The sequence below is a fragment of the Oncorhynchus mykiss genome, chromosome 25 (genome assembly GCF_057628025.1).
Source record: "Oncorhynchus mykiss isolate SJ-2025 chromosome 25, ASM5762802v1, whole genome shotgun sequence".
In the NCBI taxonomy this organism is placed as follows: Eukaryota; Metazoa; Chordata; class Actinopteri; order Salmoniformes; family Salmonidae; genus Oncorhynchus; species Oncorhynchus mykiss.
In genome coordinates, this window is record NC_143046.1 from 91,308,713 (window position 1) to 91,331,546 (window position 22,834).

General features: G+C 41.2%; 1 protein-coding gene across 2 annotated transcripts; it reads left to right on the forward strand.

Annotated features, from left to right (window-relative positions):
* The first annotated feature begins 997 nt into the window (after positions 1-997).
* On the forward strand, positions 998-22,496 carry LOC110505982 (osteoclast stimulatory transmembrane protein). 2 transcript variants are annotated; one of them, XM_021585453.3, is made up of 11 exons: positions 998-1,154; positions 1,445-1,507; positions 5,272-5,566; positions 10,157-10,269; positions 13,707-13,905; positions 14,337-14,431; positions 14,614-14,712; positions 14,829-15,036; positions 19,428-19,607; positions 21,091-21,222; positions 21,351-22,496. In XM_021585453.3, exons 2-10 carry the CDS (start codon positions 1,464-1,466, stop codon positions 21,214-21,216), a joined length of 1,359 nt encoding a protein of 452 aa, XP_021441128.3. In that variant the 5' UTR covers positions 998-1,154; positions 1,445-1,463; the 3' UTR covers positions 21,217-21,222; positions 21,351-22,496. The 2 variants fall into 2 exon arrangements, with proteins under 2 accessions (XP_021441128.3, XP_090076184.1); XM_090220058.1 differs by having other exon boundaries at positions 1,106-1,218.
* The last annotated feature ends 338 nt before the right edge of the window (positions 22,497-22,834 follow it).

Here is a 22,834-nt window from a genome sequence, read left to right on the forward strand (position 1 = left end):
GTTCCTTCTCCAGATGGTACAGATGAGTTCCTTCTCCAGATGGTACGGATGAGTTCCTTCTCCAGATGGTACGGATGAGTGCCTTCTCCAGATGGTACGGATGAGTGCCTTCTCCAGATGGTACAGATGAGTTCCTTCTCCAGATGGTACGGATGAGTTCCTTCTCCAGATGGTACGGATGAGTGCCTTCTCCAGATGGTACGGATGAGTTCCTTCACCAGATGGTACGGATGAGTTCCTTCTCCAGATGGTACGGATGAGTTCCTTCTCCAGATGGTACGGATGAGTTCCTTCTCCAGATGGTACGGATGAGTTCCTTCCCCAGATGGTACAGATGAGTTCCTTCTCCAGATGGTCCTGCTGAGTTCCTTCTCCAGATGTTACGGATGAGTTCCTTCTCCAGATGGTACGGATGAGTTCCTTCTCCAGATGGTACGGATGAGTTCCTTCTCCAGATGGTACGGATGGGTTCCTTCTCCAGATGGTACGGATGGCTCTTCCACTTAAAAACTCTACTCCCCCAAGGGGTTAATTAGGAATTGGACTTTGTATGTTTCTTGTAGTGTTGTCCACACACATCAGCAGTCCCTTACACTTTAACGTTTTGTACTGTTTCCTGTCATGGTTTTGAGTGTGAGTACTTTTTGAGCTCTACAGATGTTTTCTCTCCCACGCACCAGCCGCCTTTAATTCTAGCCTTTCTACGGCAGTCTTTCATTCTAGCCTGAGTGCTAACCCTCGTACTGGCTTTCTACGGCCGCCATTCATTCTAGCCTGAGTGCTAACCCTCGTGCTGGCTTTCTACGGCAGTCTTTCATTCTAGCCTGAGTGCTAACCCTCGTACTGGCTTTCTACGGCAGTCTTTCATTCTAGCCTGAGTGCTAACCCTCGTACAGGCTTTCTACTACCTCCTTATTACACAGTAATACCAGTTAATGTCTGACACACAGGACATCTGAAGTTCCATTTCAACACAGTAGAAATGAATGTTTTTCAGACCCTGTATTTATCAACATATTACGTAAGTGTTTTCAGCCTGCCCATGGCCAGAAAAGAGGAACCCCTCAGGGCTGTATATAAATCAATCGGTCTCTTGAGTTGGACTACCAAGGGCATTTCTACACATAACACAGCACTGTGTCAGAGAACTGAAGGTAGGTCATAAACTATGATTCATAGATTCTACACTCAACACAGCACTGTGCCAGAGAACTGAAGGTAGGTTATAAACTAGAATTTATATGAATATCTGTAGACATAATAGCAGAACTAATTGTTAAAATGTTATATTGGCTGAACCAATTCTGTTTTATTTAAAACACAGAAAATACCATTGTTCAATATTTACGTTTAGATGTTTATTTTTATTTTTTTAATTTAAAAAATAAAATTGTACCAATTTGTGAATATTTCACCCATTATGTTGTTGTTAATTTAATCCCAGTCATTGAAGTCCATACGTCATGGAGGCTGTCTCCAGCGGTCCACACCGAGCCTCGGGATTCCTGTGAGTCCAGAGTTAATAATCACACCTAAGTTCAACTACACGTGGATTTGATTATTTGTTATGGAAATAACTACTTTCTGTTTATTTGATTATTAGCAAATAAATGTGGCCAAAATGAACTACTTTTATTGGAGATACTTGAAATTATTTGAAAATGATTTCCTCGAAGTCGTCTACAATTTGAAAATATTTTCAAGTACTTATTTCCAACTACATTATTTTAAATACTCATAGGACCTGGGTTCCAATGCATGGGGGTATTTATTTGTATTTGAAAATAATCTGTGTATTTGAGTAAATACATCCCAATACTTCCCAAATACATTCCAATATTCAACTGCTTTTATTTTCAAATAGAAAATATCTGATTATTTAATTTAAAATGTATGTGAAAGAAATTGAAATAATTGAAATAGTATTTGAACCCAGGTCTGATATACAGTGTATTAATTATTTACCATTATATAATATGCTTCATGTAATTGTTACAAAACCGATTAACTAGACTGCTAATATTATTGCCCTCGAGTGGTCGAGGGGTCGAGGGGTCTTAGGCCCAGTTCACTGTGTGTAACCTGATTTGACGCATTAAAATGAGAAGTAAGAGTATGCAACCAGGTGTTGAAAGTACATGGATGGACCAAGGAGCGAGCCACCATACCTTCCAGGGTCACCTTACCTTCCAGGGCCACCTTACCTTCCAGGGCCACCTTACCTTCCAGGGTCACCTTACCTTCCAGGGCCACCTTACCTTCCAGGGCCAGCTCCTTCTTGACCACTGGGTCGATCAGTCAAAGTGGATTATTATTTGCTCAGATAGTGACGAAACAGAAAAAATACCAAAAGAATGTACAAACTTAAAACTCCTCACCAAACAAAGGGCTTCAAGGCCATCCAAACCAACCAGCAGCCCCACGGCTTGTCAGCTGGGACACTGACTGACCACCACCTTAATGAGTCTATTGACCTTCACCTTAATGAGTCTATTGACCATCACCTTAATGAGTCTATTGACCATCCAGCCGGGACACTGACTGACCATCTCCTTAATGAGTCTATTGACCATCCAGCCGGGACACTGACTGACCATCTCCTTAATGAGTCTATTGACCATCCAGCCGGGACACTGACTGACCATCTCCTTAATGAGTCTATTGACCATCCAGCCGGGACACTGACTGACCATCTCCTTAATGAGTCTATTGACCATCCAGCCGGGACACTGACTGACCATCTCCTTAATGAGTCTATTGACCATCCAGCCGGGACACTGACTGACCATCTCCTTAATGAGTCTATTGACCATCCAGCCGGGACACTGACTGACCATCTCCTTAATGAGTCTATTGACCATCCAGCCGGGACACTGACTGACCATCTCCTTAATGAGTCTATTGACCATCCAGCCGGGACACTGACTGACCATCTCCTTAATGAGTCTATTGACCATCCAGCCGGGACACTGACTGACCATCTCCTTAATGAGTCTATTGACCATCCAGCCGGGACACTGACTGACCATCTCCTTAATGAGTCTATTGACCATCCAGCCGGGACACTGACTGACCATCTCCTTAATCCTTAAGAGTATATTGATGCACCCATGCGTCAATCTATGTAACATAATAAAAACATAATAAAAAATCCCCATCAGAATCCGTTGCTTTAAGCTAGAGATATCAGCCTTCTGCATGTGTGGTGGAAAGTGGCTGAGCTACAGCGATGTTTGTCAGACCACGAGACATCCAGGAAATCTGTCTTCTCAAGAAAACATCTATAGCGTCCGAACGGTTTGAGCTAAAACTAATATGACCCACTATCGAAAGGGCAGACTCATGAACGAGATGGTGTTCTTTTTGCTCCATGACCCCATCAAGTGTCACAGAACTCGTCTGAAGGTAACCAATACAAATGAAGGGGAGGTTTTGTGCCAACAAAAAAAAGGACTTAAATACAGTTGAAGTTGGAAGTTTACATACACTTAGGTTCAAGTTATTAAAACTCGTTTTTCAACCACTCCACAAATGATCTTGTTTTAACAAACTATAGTTTTGGCGAGTCGGTCAGGACATCTACTTTCTGCATGACACAAGTCATTTTCCCAACAATTGTTTACAGACAGATTATTTCACTTATCATTCACTGTATCACAATTCCAGTGGGTCAGAAGTTTACATACACTAAGTTGTCTGTGCCTTTAAACAGCTTGGAAATTTCCAGAAAATGATGTCATGGCTTTAGAAGTTTCAGATGGGCTAATTGACATAATTTGAGTCAATTGGAGGAGTACCTGTGGATGTATTTCAAGGCCTACCTTCAAACTCAGTGCCTCTTTGCTTGACATCATGGGAAAATCGAAAGAAATCAGCCAAGAGAAAAAAAATGGTAGATTTCCACAGGTCTGGTTCATCTTTGGGAGCATTGTCCAAACGCCTGAAGGGACCACGTTCATCTGTAAAAATAATAGTAAGCAAGTATAAACACAATGGGACCACGCAGCCGTCACACCGCTCAGGAAGGAGACTCGTTCTGTCTCCTAAAGATGAACGTACTTTCGTGCGAAAAGTACAAATCAATCCCAGAACAACAGCAAAGGACCTTGTGAAGATGCTGGAGGAAACAGGTACAAAAGTATCTATATCCACAGTAAAACGAGTCCTATATTGACATAACCTGAAAGGCCACTCAACAAGGAAGAAGCCACCGCTCCAAAACCGCCATAAAGACGCCAGACTACAAATTGCAAATGTACATGGGAACAAAGATCGTACCTTTTGGAGAAATGTCCTCTGGTCTGAAAAAATATATAACTGTTTGGCCATCATGACCATCATTGTGTTTGGAGGAAAAAGGGGGAGGCTGCAAGCCGAAGAACACCATCCCAACCGTGAAGCATGGGGGTGGCTGCATCATGTTGTGGGGGTGCTTTGCTGCAGGAGGGACTGGTGCACTTCACAAAATAGATGGCATCATGAGGTAGGAAAATTATGTGGATATATTGAAGCAACATCTCAAGACATCAGTCAGGAAGTTAAAGCTTGGTCACAAAAGGGTCTTCCAAATGGACAATGAACCCAAGCATACTTCCAAAGTTGTAACAAAATGGTTTAAGGACAACAAAGTCAAGGTATTGGAGTGGGCCAAAATTCACCCAACTTATTGTGGGAAGCTTGTGGAAGGCTACCCGACACGTTTGACCCAAGTTAAACAATTTAAAGGCAATGCTACAAAATAGTAGGTGAGTGTAAGTAAACTTCTGACCCACTGGGATTGTGATGAAAGAAATACAAGTTTAAATAAATCATTCTCTCTACTATTATTCTGACATTTCACATTCTTAAAATAAACTGGTGATCCTAACTGACCATAAGACAGGGAATTTTTACTAAGATGAAATGTCAGGAGTTGTGGAAAAACTGAGTTTAAATGTATTCGACTGAGGTGTAAAACTTCCCGACTTCAGCTGCATGTGTCCAAAAAACCACAAACAATCTCCTAGATATAGTACAGACACATCAAAACCTTGTTTCATATTATATATCCTAGATTCAGTGCTGCCACCTAGGGGCATGGAGTGTGGAAGTATATCCTGGTAGAGTGTGTTACCTACACCCCCCCACCCCCCCCCCCACCCCAATGTGTTAAGTCTTATCATAATATAACATCTAATTAAAAGACCAGGATGGTAGAACACAGTCCAAGAAGATGATCAACGAAATGACCAAAAATATATACTTTTTTGTTTTTTTGTTTTGAATCTATAGATCATCTTTTAAAAGAAGACTATCTTCCACGTTGACGTTCCAATGGGGTGTATATTCCAAACCTTCCCCGGCGAACACGTTAGAGGTCTTCATCCTCTTCTGTTTCTGTCTCATCATCGGTGCAGCGATAGGAGGTCTTCTACACGTCTGGATGGTCTACAGTCTGAACTACCAGCCCTTTCCGTCAATGGTGGTGTCCAGTACCTGGGGCTGTATAGTAGTCCTGGTGTTGCTCCTCCTCCACCCCGTCCGCTGTGTCCTCTCTATCTCAGTGCCCTCCCTGGGAACCAAACAGGTAGAGTTGTCATTAGGGTTTCACATTAGGGTTTCATTAGGGTTTCACATTAGGGTTTCACATTAGGGTTTCATTAGGGTTTCACATTAGGGTTTCATTAGGGTTTCATTAGGGTTTCATTAGGGTTTCACATTAGGGTTTCATTAGGGTTTCACATTAGGGTTTCATTAGGGTTTCACATTAGGGTTTCATTAGGGTTTCATTAGGGTTTCACATTAGGGTTTCATTAGGGTTTCACATTAGGGTTTCATTAGGATTTCACATTAGGGTTTCATTAGGGTTTCATTAGGGTTTCACATTAGGGTTTCATTAGGGTTTCACATTAGGGTTTCATTAGGGTTTCACATTAGGGTTTCACATTAGGGTTTCATTAGGGTTTCATTAGGGTTTCATTAGGGTTTCACATTAGGGTTTCATATTAGGGTTTCACATTAGGGTTTCACTAGGGTTTCACATTAGGGTTTCACATTAGGGTTTCATTAGGGTTTCATTAGGGTTTCATTAGGGTTTCATTAGGGTTTCATTAGGGTTTCACATTAGGGTTTCACATTAGGGTTTCATTAGGGTTTCATTAGGGTTTCATTAGGGTTTCATTAGGGTTTCACATTAGGGTTTCATTAGGGTTTCATTAGGGTTTCACATTAGGATTTCACATTAGGGTTTCATTAGGGTTTCATTAGGGTTTCATTAGGGTTTCATTAGGGTTTCACATTAGGGTTTCATATTAGGGTTTCACATTAGGGTTTCACTAGGGTTTCACATTAGGGTTTCACATTAGGGTTTCACATTAGGGTTTCACATTAGGGTTTCACATTAGGGTTTCATTAGGGTTTCATTAGGGTTTCACATTAGGGTTTCACATTAGGGTTTCATTAGGGTTTCATTAGGCTTTCTTTAGGATTTCACATTAGGGTTTCACATTAGGGTTTCATTAGGGTTTCATATTAGGGTTTCACATTAGGGTTTCATTAGGGTTTCATATTAGGGTTTCATTAGGGTTTCATATTAGGGTTTCACATTAGGGTTTCACATTAGGGTTTCATTAGGGTTTCATTAGGGTTTCACATTAGGGTTTCATTAGGGTTTCACATTAGGGTTTCATTAGGGTTTCATTAGGGTTTCACATTAGGGTTTCATTAGGGTTTCACATTAGGGTTTCACATTAGGGTTTCATTAGGGTTTCATTAGGGTTTCACATTAGGGTTTCACATTAGGGTTTCACATTAGGGTTTCACATTAGGGTTTCACATTAGGGTTTCATATTAGGGTTTCACATTAGGGTTTCACATTAGGGTTTCACATTAGGGTTTCACATTAGGGTTTCATTAGGGTTTCATTAGGCTTTCTTTAGGATTTCACATTAGGGTTTCACATTAGGGTTTCATTAGGGTTTCATATTAGGGTTTCACATTAGGGTTTCATTAGGGTTTCATATTAGGGTTTCATTAGGGTTTCATATTAGGGTTTCACATTAGGGTTTCACATTAGGGTTTCATTAGGGTTTCATTAGGGTTTCACATTAGGGTTTCATTAGGGTTTCATTAGGGTTTCACATTAGGGTTTCATTAGGGTTTCACATTAGGGTTTCACATTAGGGTTTCATTAGGGTTTCACATTAGGGTTTCACATTAGGGTTTCACATTAGGGTTTCACATTAGGGTTTCATATTAGGGTTTCACATTAGGGTTTCACATTAGGGTTTCACATTAGGGTTTCACTAGGGTTTCACATTAGGGTTTCACATTAGGGTTCCACAATAGGGTTTCACATTAGGGCTTCACATTAGGGTTTCACATTAGGGTTTCATTAGGGTTTCATTAGGGTTTCACATTAGGGTTTCATTAGGGTTTCATTAGGGTTTCATATTAGGGTTTCATATTAGGGTTTCACATTAGGGTTTCATTAGGGTTTCATTAGGCTTTCTTTAGGATTTCACATTAGGGTTTCACATTAGGGTTTCATTAGGGTTTCATATTAGGGTTTCACATTAGGGTTTCATTAGGGTTTCACATTAGGGTTTCATTAGGGTTTCATATTAGGGTTTCATTAGGGTTTCATATTAGGGTTTCACATTAGGGTTTCACATTAGGGTTTCATTAGGGTTTCATTAGGGTTTCACATTAGGGTTTCATTAGGGTTTCACATTAGGGTTTCATTAGGGTTTCATTAGGGTTTCACATTAGGGTTTCACATTAGGGTTTCACATTAGGGTTTCATTAGGGTTTCACATTAGGGTTTCATTAGGGTTTCATATTAGGGTTTCACATTAGGGTTTCACATTAGGGTTTCACATTAGGGTTTCACATTAGGGTTTCATTAGGGTTTCACATTAGGGTTTCATTAGGGTTTCACATTAGGGTTTCATTAGGGTTTCATTAGGGTTTCACATTAGGGTTTCATTAGGGTTTCATATTAGGGTTTCATTAGGGTTTCATAAGGGTTTCACATTAGGGTTTCATTAGGGTTTCACATTAGGGTTTCACATTAGGGTTTCACATTAGGGTTTCACATTAGGGTTTCATTAGGGTTTCATATTAGGGTTTCATTAGGGTTTCACATTAGGGTTTCATTAGGGTTTCATATTAGGGTTTCACATTAGGGTTTCATTAGGGTTTCATATTAGGGTTTCATTAGGGTTTCATTAGGGTTTCACATTAGGGTTTCATTAGGGTTTCATATTAGGGTTTCACATTAGGGTTTCATTAGGGTTTCACATTAGGGTTTCATTAGGGTTTCATATTAGGGTTTCACATTAGGGTTTCACATTAGGGTTTCATTAGGGTTTCATATTAGGGTTTCACATTAGGGTTTCATTAGGGTTTCATATTAGGGTTTCATTAGGGTTTCATTAGGGTTTCACATTAGGGTTTCATTAGGGTTTCATATTAGGGTTTCACATTAGGGTTTCATTAGGGTTTCACATTAGGGTTTCATTAGGGTTTCATATTAGGGTTTCACATTAGGGTTTCATTAGGGTTTCATTAGGGTTTCACATTAGGGTTTCATTAGGGTTTCACATTAGGGTTTCATTAGGGTTTCACATTAGGGTTTCATTAGGGTTTCACATTAGGGTTTCATTAGGGTTTCATTAGGGTTTCATTAGGGTTTCACATTAGGGTTTCACATTAGGGTTTCATTAGGGTTTCACATTAGGGTTTCATTAGGGTTTCACATTAGGGTTTCACATTAGGGTTTCACATTAGGGTTTCATTAGGGTTTCACATTAGGGTTTCACATTAGGGTTTCACATTAGGGTTTCACATTAGGGTTTCACATTAGGGTTTCACATTAGGGTTTCATTAGGGTTTCACATTAGGGTTTCATTAGGGTTTCACATTAGGGTTTCACATTAGGGTTTCACATTAGGGTTTCATATTAGGGTTTCACATTTCATGGCAAAAAAAAGAAAGTACGATGCAGAGTAAACTCTTTAGTCCTTTAAGAACCTGCTTTATGTCAAACACTTGGAAAATAAAACCTGTGGCTCATAACAGAACAACATAAGCTAAGGACGACAAGGAAAAGCTCAAACCAAACGTATTCAACTCCACTGGGTCATACAGCTGCAAATATTTGTTTTGCACATGATCAAACAGGCATTTATATGTCAAGATGAGATTAGGGGTGTAATTTCTCAGAACTGTTATCTGTTGCCCGATATACTGCCTAAATTTTGCGGTGTTGTCTTCGCGGTCGTGTACTCTGTTCCCCTTTTCTCTCACAGTAACTTGTAGTCAGTAACTTTCCACACCCCTAGTTCCTCTTTATTCCTTATACACGTGAAGAAAGCAATACATTCTAGTATGGTAACATGAATAAGTACATTTCAAGCTAGAATCCAACAGTGTCTAATGGTAGGACTGTCTTCTAATAGTAGGACTGTCTTCATCAGGACTCTGTGATAGACTAGTAGTGTTTATAATGGTAGGACTGTCTTCATCAGGACTCTGTGATAGACTAGTAGTGTTTCTAATGGTAGGACTGTCTTCATCAGGACTCTGTGATAGACTAGTAGTGTTTATAATGGTAGGACTGTCTTCATCAGGACTCTGTGATAGACTAGTAGTGTTTATAATGGTAGGACTGTCTTCATCAGGACTCTGTGATAGACTAGTAGTGTTTCTAATGGTAGGACTGTCTTCCTCAGGAGCCTGTGATAGTCTAGCGTCAAGTCCAGGGGGTGTACTGGGACATCAAGCTGTCTAGGCTCCTGCTCCTTATGAGCCGTTGGTTCCTGCTCCTATGAGCCGTTGGTTCCTGCTCCTATGAGCTGTTGGTTCCTGCTCCTATGAGCCGTCGGTTCCTGCTCCTATGAGCCGTCGGTTCCTGCTCCTATGAGCCGTCGGTTCCTGCTCCTATGAGCCGTCGGTTCCTGCTCCTATGAGCCGTCGGTTCCTGCTCCTATGAGCCGTTGGTTCCTGCTCCTATGAGCCGTTGCTGGTTGTGGCTCGAACAAGGCTATTTACTTCTTTCCTCAGGATATTGAATCCAGCTTCATGTTTTGTTTCCTTGCCATGGTACTTCCTGGTACGGCGATACTTCCTGGTACGGTGATACTTCGTGGTGACATCATTGCAACCCTACAAACAGGGCAGGAAGATCCTCATCTCCACTGCCCTGGTTATTGTGGTGACCAGCTGCATCCCCAACATGACCAGGAACTTGAGCCGCTCTGTTGACATGATCAAGTGCTCCTCCCACAGGTGAGCCCCTCCGTTGATATGATCAAGTGCTCCTCCCACAGGTGAGGCCCTCTGTTGATATGATCAAGTGCTCCTCCCACAGCTGCGGTGCCATCGGCCCGTGATAGCCCTCCCAGCTCCATGCACATTCGGGACTCACCCCTGGGAGGCGTGCTACCTTCTCATTTGGAATATCTCATTTGCATACTCCTTGCATCCTCTCTTTCCTCATCTCTGTCTCAATACCCATTGGATGAGAAAGCCAAAGGTCCCTCCCCTCTGACCTTCTCCTCCAATGAGTTTTTGAGAAGGAGACGAGGAGAGAGAGGACACGATGAGTATGTGTAGGACCTGACTGACTACATATTTTAGTTATAAGACTACAATTACCAATGTTCATATTAAGGTAAGTGTTTTGCAGTCACAAATGCCAAACTCCACACAGTTGTCACTAACAAGTTGGATATTCATTTCCCACTGAGCAAACCATTTCTGTACTTATGGTATTTATATACCGTACCAGTCAACAGTTCGGACACACCTAGTCATTCAAGGGTTTTTCTTTATTTGTACTATTTTCTACATTGTATAATAATAGTGAAGACATTAAAACTATGATATAACACATATGGAATCATATAGCAAGCAAAAAAGTGTTAAACAAATCAAAATATATTTTAGATATGAGATTCTTCAAATTGCCATCCTTTGCCTTGATGACAGCTTTGCACACTCTTGGCATTCTCCCAACCAGCTTCATGAGGTAGTCACCTGGAATGCACTTCCATAAACAAGTGGGCCTTCTTAAAAGTTAATTTGTGGAATTTATTTCCTTGTGTGTTTGAGCCAATCAGTTGCGTAAAACGCTCTACATCAAAGCTTTCTCTGCCAAGTACGTGGGAGTATGTCTAGACGGTACACTGTCCTTATCTCAGCACATATCAAAGCTGCAGGCTAAAGTTAAATCTAGACTTGGCTTCCTCTATCGTAATCACTCCTCTTTCACCCCAGCTGCCAAACTAACCCTGATTCAGATGACCATCCTACCCATGCTAGATTACGGAGACCTAATTTATAGATGTTTTTTACCATTCGGCCATCAGATTTGCCACCAATGCTCCTTATAGGACACATCACTGCACTCTATGCTCCTCTGTAAACTGCTCATCTCTGTATACCCGACGCAAGACCCACTGGTTGATGCTTATTTATAAACCTCTCTCATGCCTCACTCCCCCCCATCTGAGACATCTCCTGCAGCGCTTATCCTCCACATACAACACCCGTTCCGCCAGTCACATTCTGTTAAAGGTTCCCAAAGCACACACATCCCTGGGTCGCTCTTCTTTTCAGTTCGCTGCAGCTACCGACTGGAACGAGCTGCAACAAACACTCAAACTGGACCGTTCTATCTCCACACTCTTACTGACGGTTGTGGCTGCTTGGCGTGATGTATTGTTGTCTCTCTACCTTCTTGCCCTTTGTGCTGTTGTCTGTGCCCAATAATGTTTGTACCATGTTTTGTGCTGCTACCATGTTGTGTAGCTGCCATGTTGTGTTGCTACCATGTTGTGTAGCTGCCATGTTGTGTTGCTACCATGTTGTGTAGCTGCCATGTTGTGTTGCTACCATATTGTTGTCATGTGGTGTTGCTACCATGTTGTGCTGTCATGTGTTGCTGCCTTGCTATGTTGTTGTCTTAGGTCTCTCTTTATGTAGTGTTGTGCTGTCTCTCTTGTCGTGATGTGTGTTTTGTACTATAATTTTTTTTTGTTTATCCCAGCTACATCCATGCAGGATGACTTTTGTCTTTTGGTAGGCTGTCATTGTAAATAAGAATTTCTCCTTAACTGACTTGCCTAGTTAAATAAAGGCTAAATAAACAAAATAAGCAAACATTTTAAACGGGAGAAGCTTCCAGAAGGACAACCTTCTCTGCAGCACTCCACCAATCAGGTCTTTGTGGTAGAGTGGCCAGACAGAAGCCACTCATCAGTAAAAGGCACATGACAGCCCGCATGGAGTTTGCCAAAAGGCACCTAAAGACTCTCATACCTTGAGAAAGAAGATTCTCTGGTCTGACGAAATCAACATTGAACTCTTTGGCCTGAATGCGAAGCGTCACGTCTGGAGGAAACCTGGCACCATCCCTACGGTGAAGCATGGTGGTGGCAGCATCATGCTGTGGGGATGTTTTTCAGTGGCAGAGACTGGGAGACTAGTCAGGATCATGGCAAAGATGAACAGAGCAAAGTACAGAGAGATCCTTAATGAAAACCTGCTCCAGGGCACTCAGGACCTCAGACTGGGGCGAAGGTTCACCTTCCAACAGGACAACGACCCTAAGCACACAGCCAAGACAACGTATGAGTGGCTTTGGGACAAGAATCTGAACGTCCTTGGCTGGCCCCGCCAGAGCCCAGACTTGAACCCGATCGAACATCTCTTAAGAGACCTGAAAATAGCTGTGCAGCAACGCTCACCTTCCAACCTGAATGAGCTTGAGAGAATCTGCAGAGAAGAATGGGATTAACTCCCCAAATACAGGTGTGCCAAGCTTGTAGCGTCATACCCAAGAAGACTCGAGGCTGTAATTGCTGCCAAAAGTGCTTTGGTCTAAGGCACCGTGTCTCAGTGCTAGGGGCGTCACTACAGCCACCCTGGTTTGTATCCAGGCTGTATCACAACCGGACGGGATTGGGAGCCCCATATGGCGGTGCACAATTGGCCCTGCGTCGCCCGGGTTTGGCCGGTCTAGGGCCGTCATTGTAAATAAGAACTTGTTAAATAAAGGTAAAAAAAAAACACAAATAAGTACTGAGTAAAAGGTCTGAATATTCATGTAAATGTGATACTTCAGTTTCTTATTTTAATAAAATCCTGTTTTTGCTTTCTTATTATGCAGTATTGTGTGTAGATTGATGAGGGGGAAAAATATATGATCAATGTTAGAATATGTCTGTAACCATATTATATATATATATATATGATATAATATATAATAAGAAAATGTGGAAAAAGGGTTCTGAATACTTTCCGAAGGCAGATCTCTCTGTTCAACATCACTTACCCTTCCATTTCTTGACCAATTTGTTGGCAAGCTCTCTGAGTTGAGTTCATATGCATGACTCATTGCAAGAATCCTATACCTATTACGCATTAAAAACGGAGAACATGTAATCATCATTTGTATGGATATAGTGGCCATTGACTCAACTTAGCCTTTGGCCTTTTGGCTCCAGCCATTAGCACGAGCCCATCCTCCTCAATTAAGGTGCCACCAACCGCCTGTGCTGAACTTACCCCACTCTCCCCTGAAGCATGAAGGAGAGATGTTATTTAATCAAGAAGCAGACTCAACTCTTTAGGAACCAGCTGTATGGAAAAAAGTGTGTGCTATATCATGGAAAATAAATAAATGTGACTCCATGTAACACACTTTTAAATGGGTCCTACAGCACCGCCGAGAGAATCCTGGCCTCCACCAGTCAAGTAAACAACGCCCTACACGACATGAAGAATTTCATCGGAAGCATACCGAGAATTGTGAACATCAACCAGTTCTTGCAGATCGAGCAGAAAGTGGATGTCGAGGAGATGAAGATGGGTATCAGAAACGCCTCGGCCAGACTGAAGGCTGAGTTCAAAGCCATGCAGGTGAGGTGTATCGTGTTATTGGAAACTCACGTTGTTCTGCGGGGCTGCCGGTTTTGACTAGATGGGGAGTACGGCAGACATAATTTTTTAAAGCAGGTTAGGAGAACTTAATCAGAAGGTTAAAATAATTAACATAGCAGGTTAGGAGAATTAGGTTGAGTTTAGGAAAGGGTTATTGTCGTAGTTTGCAAAAAAAAAAATTCCTGACGCTATTTGAACACAAGCGATAGTCTTTGTTTTCAGCAATTCTGCTTCAGGTGAAACCAACATCATTGTGTTGCTAACAGCTTCACTTCATCAGTCTGATCGCGAACTCCACCGCCCTCTTTGAAAACATACCAAGCAGTTGTGTCACCAAAAAAATTTATATTTTCGATGGCACCATTGGAGAGATTTTCAGCTTAAGGCAAATTCTTAACTCCCTTACACAGGATACTCTGGAGGTCACAGGTCAAGTGGCCCAGAAGGTCATCGCCTCCTCCTTCATCATGCTGCTGCTTGGGAGTTCTGCCAGTTACCTGGTCAGGTAATCTACCCAATACAGCTGAAGAGGACACCCCTCTGAGTTCCTCTCTGGGTTTATTTCTAGGTTCCTGCCTAACTACTGTAGGTCCCCTTCCTCTAGGGAGGCTTGCTCTTTAGGGTGGTTCCAGCCTACCTTTTTATATGTTTAGACTAGAGGAGTTAGAGTTCTCTTCTTTTCCTCAGGTATCTCACAGACCTAAAGCACGACAATGTGTGTCAGACAGGCCGACTACAGGAGTTACTGAGGACCCGGGGGGTGGAGGAGCTCCCAGAGGCCTACAGGTGGGAAACCTGTAGGTCTCTCTCTTCAGATCCAGGCTGGGTATCTGTAGAGCACTTTGTGCCAACTACTGATGTAAAAAGGAATTTATAAAGTACATTTGATTGATTGATTACAGAAAGAGGCTGGTGAGGACCAGGGGCTGGAGGATGACACAGAGGGAGCTGAGACGATGCCTGTGGGGAGGCACCATCCTGGGCTTCTACTGCCTGGTATGTGCCCTGGTCCTAGGGCTCGACCACCTCATCTACTCTGTCCTGCAGACGTCTCTGAGCTGGGCACAGGACATTCCTGAGGTGAAAACTACCATCTCACTCCATGTGAAGGTTAGTATATTCAACAGACTTTTCTTTAATGAGTCGGACGGGAAGGATTTACTCCAGACACCCGACGAGGCACCCCCCCCCCCCCCCCCAAAAAAAGATGGAGATATCGCGGAAGGAGATTGGGTGCCTTGTAAGGATCCGGTGACGAGTGGAAAATCTGCGGTTATTCATTGACTCTGGTACCCCGTGTATATATTATATATATATCATTACTCATTGACTCTGGTACCCCGTGTATATATTATATATATATCGTTACTCATTGACTCTGGTACCCTGTGTATATATTATATTTATATCGTTACTCATTGACTCTGGTACCCCGTGTATATATTATATATATATCGTTACTCATTGACTCTGGTACCCCGTGTATATATTATATATATATCGTTACTCATTGACTCTGGTACCCCGTGTATATATTATATATATATCGTTACTCATTGACTCTGGTACCCTGTGTATATATTATATATATATCGTTACTCATTGACTCTGGTACCCGTGTATATATTATATATATATCGTTACTCATTGACTCTGGTACCCCGTGTATATATTATATATATATCGTTACTCATTGACTCTGGTACCCCGTGTATATATTATATATATATATATATCATTACTCATTGACTCTGGTACCCTGTGTATATATTATATATATATCGTTACTCATTGACTCTGGTACCCCGTGTATATATTATATATATATATCATTACTCATTGACTCTGGTACCCCGTGTATATATTATATATATATCGTTACTCATTGACTCTGGTACCCGTGTATATATTATATATATATCGTTACTCATTGACTCAGTACTGGTACCCCGTGTATATATTATATATATATATCATTACTCATTGACTCTGGTACCCCGTGTATATATTATATTTATATCGTTACTCATTGACTCTGGTACCCCGTGTATATATTATATATATATCATTACTCATTGACTCAGTACTGGTACCCCGTGTATATATTATATATATATCGTTACTCATTGACTCTGGTACCCCGTGTATATATTATATATATATATCATTACTCATTGACTCTGGTACCCCGTGTATATATTATATTTATATCGTTACTCATTGACTCTGGTACCCCGTGTATATATTATATATATATCATTACTCATTGACTCAGTACTGGTACCCCGTGTATATATTATATATATATCGTTACTCATTGACTCTGGTACCCCGTGTATATATTATATATATATCGTTACTCATTGACTCTGGTACCCTGTGTATATATTATATTTATATCGTTACTCATTGACTCTGGTACCCTGTGTATATATTATATATATATCATTACTCATTGACTCAGTACTGGTACCCCGTGTATATATTATATATATATCGTTACTCATTGACTCTGGTACCCCGTGTATATATTATATATATATCGTTACTCATTGACTCTGGTACCCCGTGTATATATTATATATATATCGTTACTCATTGACTCTGGTACCCCGTGTATATATTATATATATATCGTTACTCATTGACTCTGGTACCCCGTGTATACATTATATATATATCATTACTCATTGACTCAGTACTGGTACCCCGTGTATATATTATATATATCGTTACTCATTGACTCAGTACTGGTACCCCGTGTATATATTATATATATCGTTACTCATTGACTCTGGTACCCCGTGTATATATTATATATATATCGTTACTCATTGACTCTGGTACCCTGTGTATATATTATATATATATCGTTACTCATTGACTCTGGTACCCCGTGTATATATTATATATATATCGTTACTCATTGACTCTGGTACCCCGTGTATATATTATATATATATCGTTACTCATTGACTCTGGTACCCCGTGTATATATTATATATATATCGTTACTCATTGACTCTGGTACCCTGTGTATATATTATATATATATCGTTACTCATTGACTCTGGTACCCCGTGTATATATTATATATATATCGTTACTCATTGACTCTGGTACCCCGTGTATATATTATATATATATCGTTACTCATTGACTCTGGTACCCCGTGTATATATTATATATATATCGTTACTCATTGACTCTGGTACCCTGTGTATATATTATATATATATCGTTACTCATTGACTCTGGTACCCCGTGTATACATTATATATATATATCATTACTCATTGACTCTGGTACCCCGTGTATATATTATATATATCATTACTCATTGACTCTGGTACCCCGTGTATATATTATATATATATCGTTACTCATTGACTCTGGTACCCCGTGTATACATTATATATATATCATTACTCATTGACTCAGTACTGGTACCCCGTGTATATATTATATATATCGTTACTCATTGACTCAGTACTGGTACCCCGTGTATATATTATATATATCGTTACTCATTGACTCTGGTACCCCGTGTATATATTATATATATATCGTTACTCATTGACTCTGGTACCCTGTGTATATATTATATATATATCGTTACTCATTGACTCTGGTACCCCGTGTATATATTATATATATATCGTTACTCATTGACTCTGGTACCCCGTGTATATATTATATATATATCGTTACTCATTGACTCTGGTACCCCGTGTATATATTATATATATATCGTTACTCATTGACTCTGGTACCCTGTGTATATATTATATATATATCGTTACTCATTGACTCTGGTACCCCGTGTATACATTATATATATATATCATTACTCATTGACTCTGGTACCCCGTGTATATATTATATATATATATCATTACTCATTGACTCTGGTACCCCGTGTATATATTATATATATATCGTTACTCATTGACTCTGGTACCCCGTGTATACATTATATATATATCGTTACTCATTGACTCAGTACTGGTACCCGTGTATATATTATATATATATCATTACTCATTGACTCTGGTACCCCGTGTATATATTATATATATATCGTTACTCATTGACTCTGGTACCCCGTGTATACATTATATATATATATCGTTACTCATTGACTCTGGTACCCCGTGTATATATTATATATATATCGTTACTCATTGACTCTGGTACCCCGTGTATACATTATATATATATCGTTACTCATTGACTCAGTACTGGTACCCGTGTATATATTATATATATATATCATTACTCATTGACTCTGGTACCCCGTGTATATATTATATATATATCGTTACTCATTGACTCTGGTACCCCGTGTATACATTATATATATATCGTTACTCATTGACTCAGTACTGGTACCCGTGTATATATTATATATATATCATTACTCATTGACTCTGGTACCCCGTGTATATATTATATATATATCGTTACTCATTGACTCTGGTACCCCGTGTATACATTATATATATATATCGTTACTCATTGACTCTGGTACCCCGTGTATATATTATATATATATCGTTACTCATTGACTCTGGTACCCCGTGTATACATTATATATATATATCATTACTCATTGACTCTGGTACCCCGTGTATATATTATATATATATATCATTACTCATTGACTCTGGTACCTCGTGTATATATTATATATATATATATCATTACTCATTGACTCTGGTACCCCGTGTATATATTATATATATATCATTACTCATTGTGTATTTATTCCTTGTGTTATTATTTTTCTTTTGTTTCTCTATTTTCTCTCTGCATTGTTGGCAACGGCCCGTAAGTAAGCATTTCCATGTTAGCACTACAGCTGTTGTTTTTCAAAACATGTAAGAAATACAATTTTATTTTATTTTGATATTCAATCACAACTTGAGAAATATAACAAAACCTTCAAATAGTCTTATGCCAGCCTCAATAAAAATGTCTAGGGACTGTACATTACCTGGTTACGTTACATGGTTACGTTACCTGGATACACTTCCTGGTTAGATTACCTGGTTACGTTACCTGGTTACATTAACCGATTACATTACCTGGTTACATTACCCGGTTACGTTACATGGTTACGTTACCTGGTTACGTTACCCGGTTACGTTACCCGGTTACATTACCCGGTTACGTTACCCGGTTACGTTACCCGGTTACGTTACCTGGTTACATTACCTGGTTAAGTTACCCGGTTTCGTTACCAGGTTACGTTACCCGGTTACATTACCCGGTTACGTTACCCGGTTACGTTACCCGGTTACACTACCTGGTTACTTTACCCGGTTACGTTACCTGGTTACGTTACCTGGTTACGTTACCTGGTTACGTTACCTGGTTACGTTACCTGGTTACATTACCTTGTTACACTACCTGGCTACGTTACCTGGTTACGTTACCCGTATCAACAGTATCAGCTGTATTACCATCCACAAAGCTCCACCCTCTGTCTCTGTTTTTAGATTACAGCCCTAATCATTGGCTTTATCCGTGAACCTGTGGGAGAAATGAACAAAGAGTATGGCTACAGGATCCTGCTTTTGCCCCCGGACTGCGTACGTCCCCTGTCCCCCCCAGACCCGTCTGTCCTCTCCACCACAGCAGCCCTCTTCCTCACCGCCCTGGTCATGATTATGGGAGAGGTGAGAGGTGGTTCTGTGTAGCTCATTAGGTATTCTGGGAGAGGTGAGGGGTGGTTCTGTGTAGCTCAGTAGGGATTCTGGGAGAGGTGAGAGGTGGTTCTGTGTAGCTCAGTAGGGATTCTGGGAGAGGTGAGAGGTGGTTCTGTGTAGCTCAGTAGGGATTCTGGGAGAGGTGAGAGGTGGTTCTGTGTAGCTCAGTAGGGATTCTGGGAGAGGTGAGAGGTGGTTCTGTGTAGCTCAGTAGGGATTCTGGGAGAGGTGAGAGGTGGTTCTGTGTAGCTCAGTAGGGATTCTGGGAGAGGTGAGAGAGGTGGTTCTGTGTAGCTCAGTAGGGATTCTGGGAGAGGTGAGAGGTGGTTCTGTGTAGCTCAGTAGGGATTCTGGGAGAGGTGAGAGGTGGTTCTGTGTAGCTCAGTAGGGATTCTGGGAGAGGTGAGAGAGGTGGTTCTGTGTAGCTCAGTAGGGATTCTGGGAGAGGTGAGAGGTGGTTCTGTGTAGCTCAGTAGGGATTCTGGGAGAGGTGAGAGGTGGTTCTGTGTAGCTCAGTAGGGATTCTGGGAGAGGTGAGAGGTGGTTCTGTGTAGCTCAGTAGGGATTCTGGGAGAGGTGAGAGGTGGTTCTGTGTAGCTCAGTAGGGATTCTGGGAGAGGTGAGAGGTGGTTCTGTGTAGCTCAGTAGGGATTCTGGGAGAGGTGAGAGGTGGTTCTGTGTAGCTCAGTAGGGATTCTGGGAGAGGTGAGAGGTGGTTCTGTGTAGCTCAGTAGGGATTCTGGGAGAGGTGAGAGGTGGTTCTGTGTAGCTCAGTAGGGATTCTGGGAGAGGTGAGAGGTGGTTCTGTGTAGCTCAGTAGGGATTCTGGGAGAGGTGAGAGGTGGTTCTGTGTAGCTCAGTAGGGATTCTGGGAGAGGTGAGAGGTGGTTCTGTGTAGCTCAGTAGGGATTCTGGGAGAGGTGAGAGGTGGTTCTGTGTAGCTCAGTAGGGATTCTGGGAGAGGTGAGAGGTGGTTCTGTGTAGCTCAGTAGGGATTCTGGGAGAGGTGAGAGGTGGTTCTGTGTAGCTCAGTAGGGATTCTGGGAGAGGTGAGAGGTGGTTCTGTGTAGCTCAGTAGGGATTCTGGGAGAGGTGAGAGGTGGTTCTGTGTAGCTCAGTAGGGATTCTGGGAGAGGTGAGAGGTGGTTCTGTGTAGCTCAGTAGGGATTCTGGGAGAGGTGAGAGGTGGTTCTGTGTAGCTCAGTAGGGATTCTGGGAGAGGTGAGAGGTGGTTCTGTGTAGCTCAGTAGGGATTCGGGGAGAGGTGAGAGGTGGTTCTGTGTAGCTCAGTAGGGATTCTGGGAGAGGTGAGAGGTGGTTCTGTGTAGCTCAGTAGGTAGAGTTCGGGACTTTTGTTTGCTGCCACCCATTTGAAACCGTTACTACTCTACGTAACATTTGGATAAAAGCTTCTGCAAATGCCATGTATCATATTACAATGTTATTATGTCAGGTGTTCTCCAGGAGGATCAGGAGGAAGATCTGCTCGTCCTTCTACAGAGACAGAGAGGAGGAACGAGCCTTGTACCTGCGGGACAAGATTCTATTAAAGCTGGAGGATGAGGGAAATATTTCCTAGATCGGTGTATGGAATTAGTTTTTTTTTTGGTTATTTCATGTCTTCATGATGTCCATTCTTTAGATCAATCAATCATTGAATGAATAAATAATGTGATTATGATACAGGAAGTAAAATTGAAATCTACTTCATAGAAACTGGAAGGCGGATCAGACCATACACCTCGGGAACAAGATTCTACTGCAGACCAACGATGACTGAAAATGAACAAGATTCCACTGCAGACCAACGATGACTGAAAATGAACAAGATTCCACTGCAGACCAACGAAGACTGAAAATGAACAAGATTCCACTGCAGACCAACGATGACTGAAAATGAACAAGATTCCACTGCAGACCAACGATGACTGAAAATGAACAAGATTCTACTGCAGACCAACGATGACTGAAAATGAACAAGATTCTACTGCAGACCAACAATGACTGAAAATGAACAAGATTCCACTGCAGACCAACGATGACTGAAAATGAACAAGATTCCACTGCAGACCAACGATGACTGAAAATGAACAAGATTCCACTGCAGACCAACGATGACTGAAAATGAACAAGATTCCACTGCAGACCAACGATGACTGAAAATGAACAAGATTCCACTGCAGACCAACGATGACTGAAAATGAACAAGATTCTACTGCAGACCAACGATGACTGAAAATGAACAAGATTCTACTGCAGACCAACGATGACTGAAAATGAACAAGATTCCACTGCAGACCAACGATGACTAGAAATGAACAAGATTCTACTGCAGACCAACGATGACTAGAAATGAACAAGATTCTACTGCAGACCAACGATGACTGAAAATGAACAAGATTCTACTGCAGACCAACGATGACTGAAAATGAACAAGATTCTACATCAGACCAACGATGACTAGAAATGAACAAGATTCTACTGCAGACCAACGATGACTGAAAATGAACAAGATTCTACTGCAGACCAACGATGACTGAAAATGAACAAGATTCCACTGCAGACCAACGATGACTAGAAATGAACAAGATTCTACTGCAGACCAACGATGACTAGAAATGAACAAGATTCTACTGCAGACCAACGATGACTGAAAATGAACAAGATTCTACTGCAGACCAACGATGACTAGAAATGAACAAGATTCTACATCAGACCAACGATGACTGAAAATGAACAAGATTCTACTGCAGACCAACGATGATTAGAAATGAACAAGATTCTACATATACATTAATCAATCAATCATGTCAATGAGATAATTGACTTTAAATCTTATTAAAATCAGCATTACCTATCCATCTGACTCTGTTTTCAATGTAATCATAGGGGAAGCACACTAACTGGAAATACCCTGTCTACCATTACACCAAAACGTGTTGGTTATTTATCAAACATATTAATCACTACACCAAACAGCACCAGTTATTTATAAAACATATTAATGATTACACTGCGGGAGAAAATGATGACAGTTCAGGAACAAGGAGCTTGTTTCAGAGGCTGCCTGTATATGGCCCTGTTGGGTCCCAGGTTATACCAAGCCTACTATATGGCCCTGTTGGGTCCCAGGTTATATCAAGCCTACTATATGGCCCTGTTGGGTCCCAGGTTATACCAAGCCTACTATATGGCCC

Bases quoted from the DNA above. Each gene is read 5' to 3' on its own strand.
- LOC110505982 (XM_021585453.3), top strand. From the start codon at position 1,464: ATGGAGGCTGTCTCCAGCGGTCCACACCGAGCCTCGGGATTCCT. The intron at 1,508-5,271 runs GTGAGTCCAGAG...TTGAATCTATAG, and splicing joins CACCGAGCCTCGGGATTCCT to ATCATCTTTTAAAAGAAGAC. The intron at 10,270-13,706 runs GTGAGCCCCTCC...TGGGTCCTACAG, and splicing joins ATCAAGTGCTCCTCCCACAG to CACCGCCGAGAGAATCCTGG.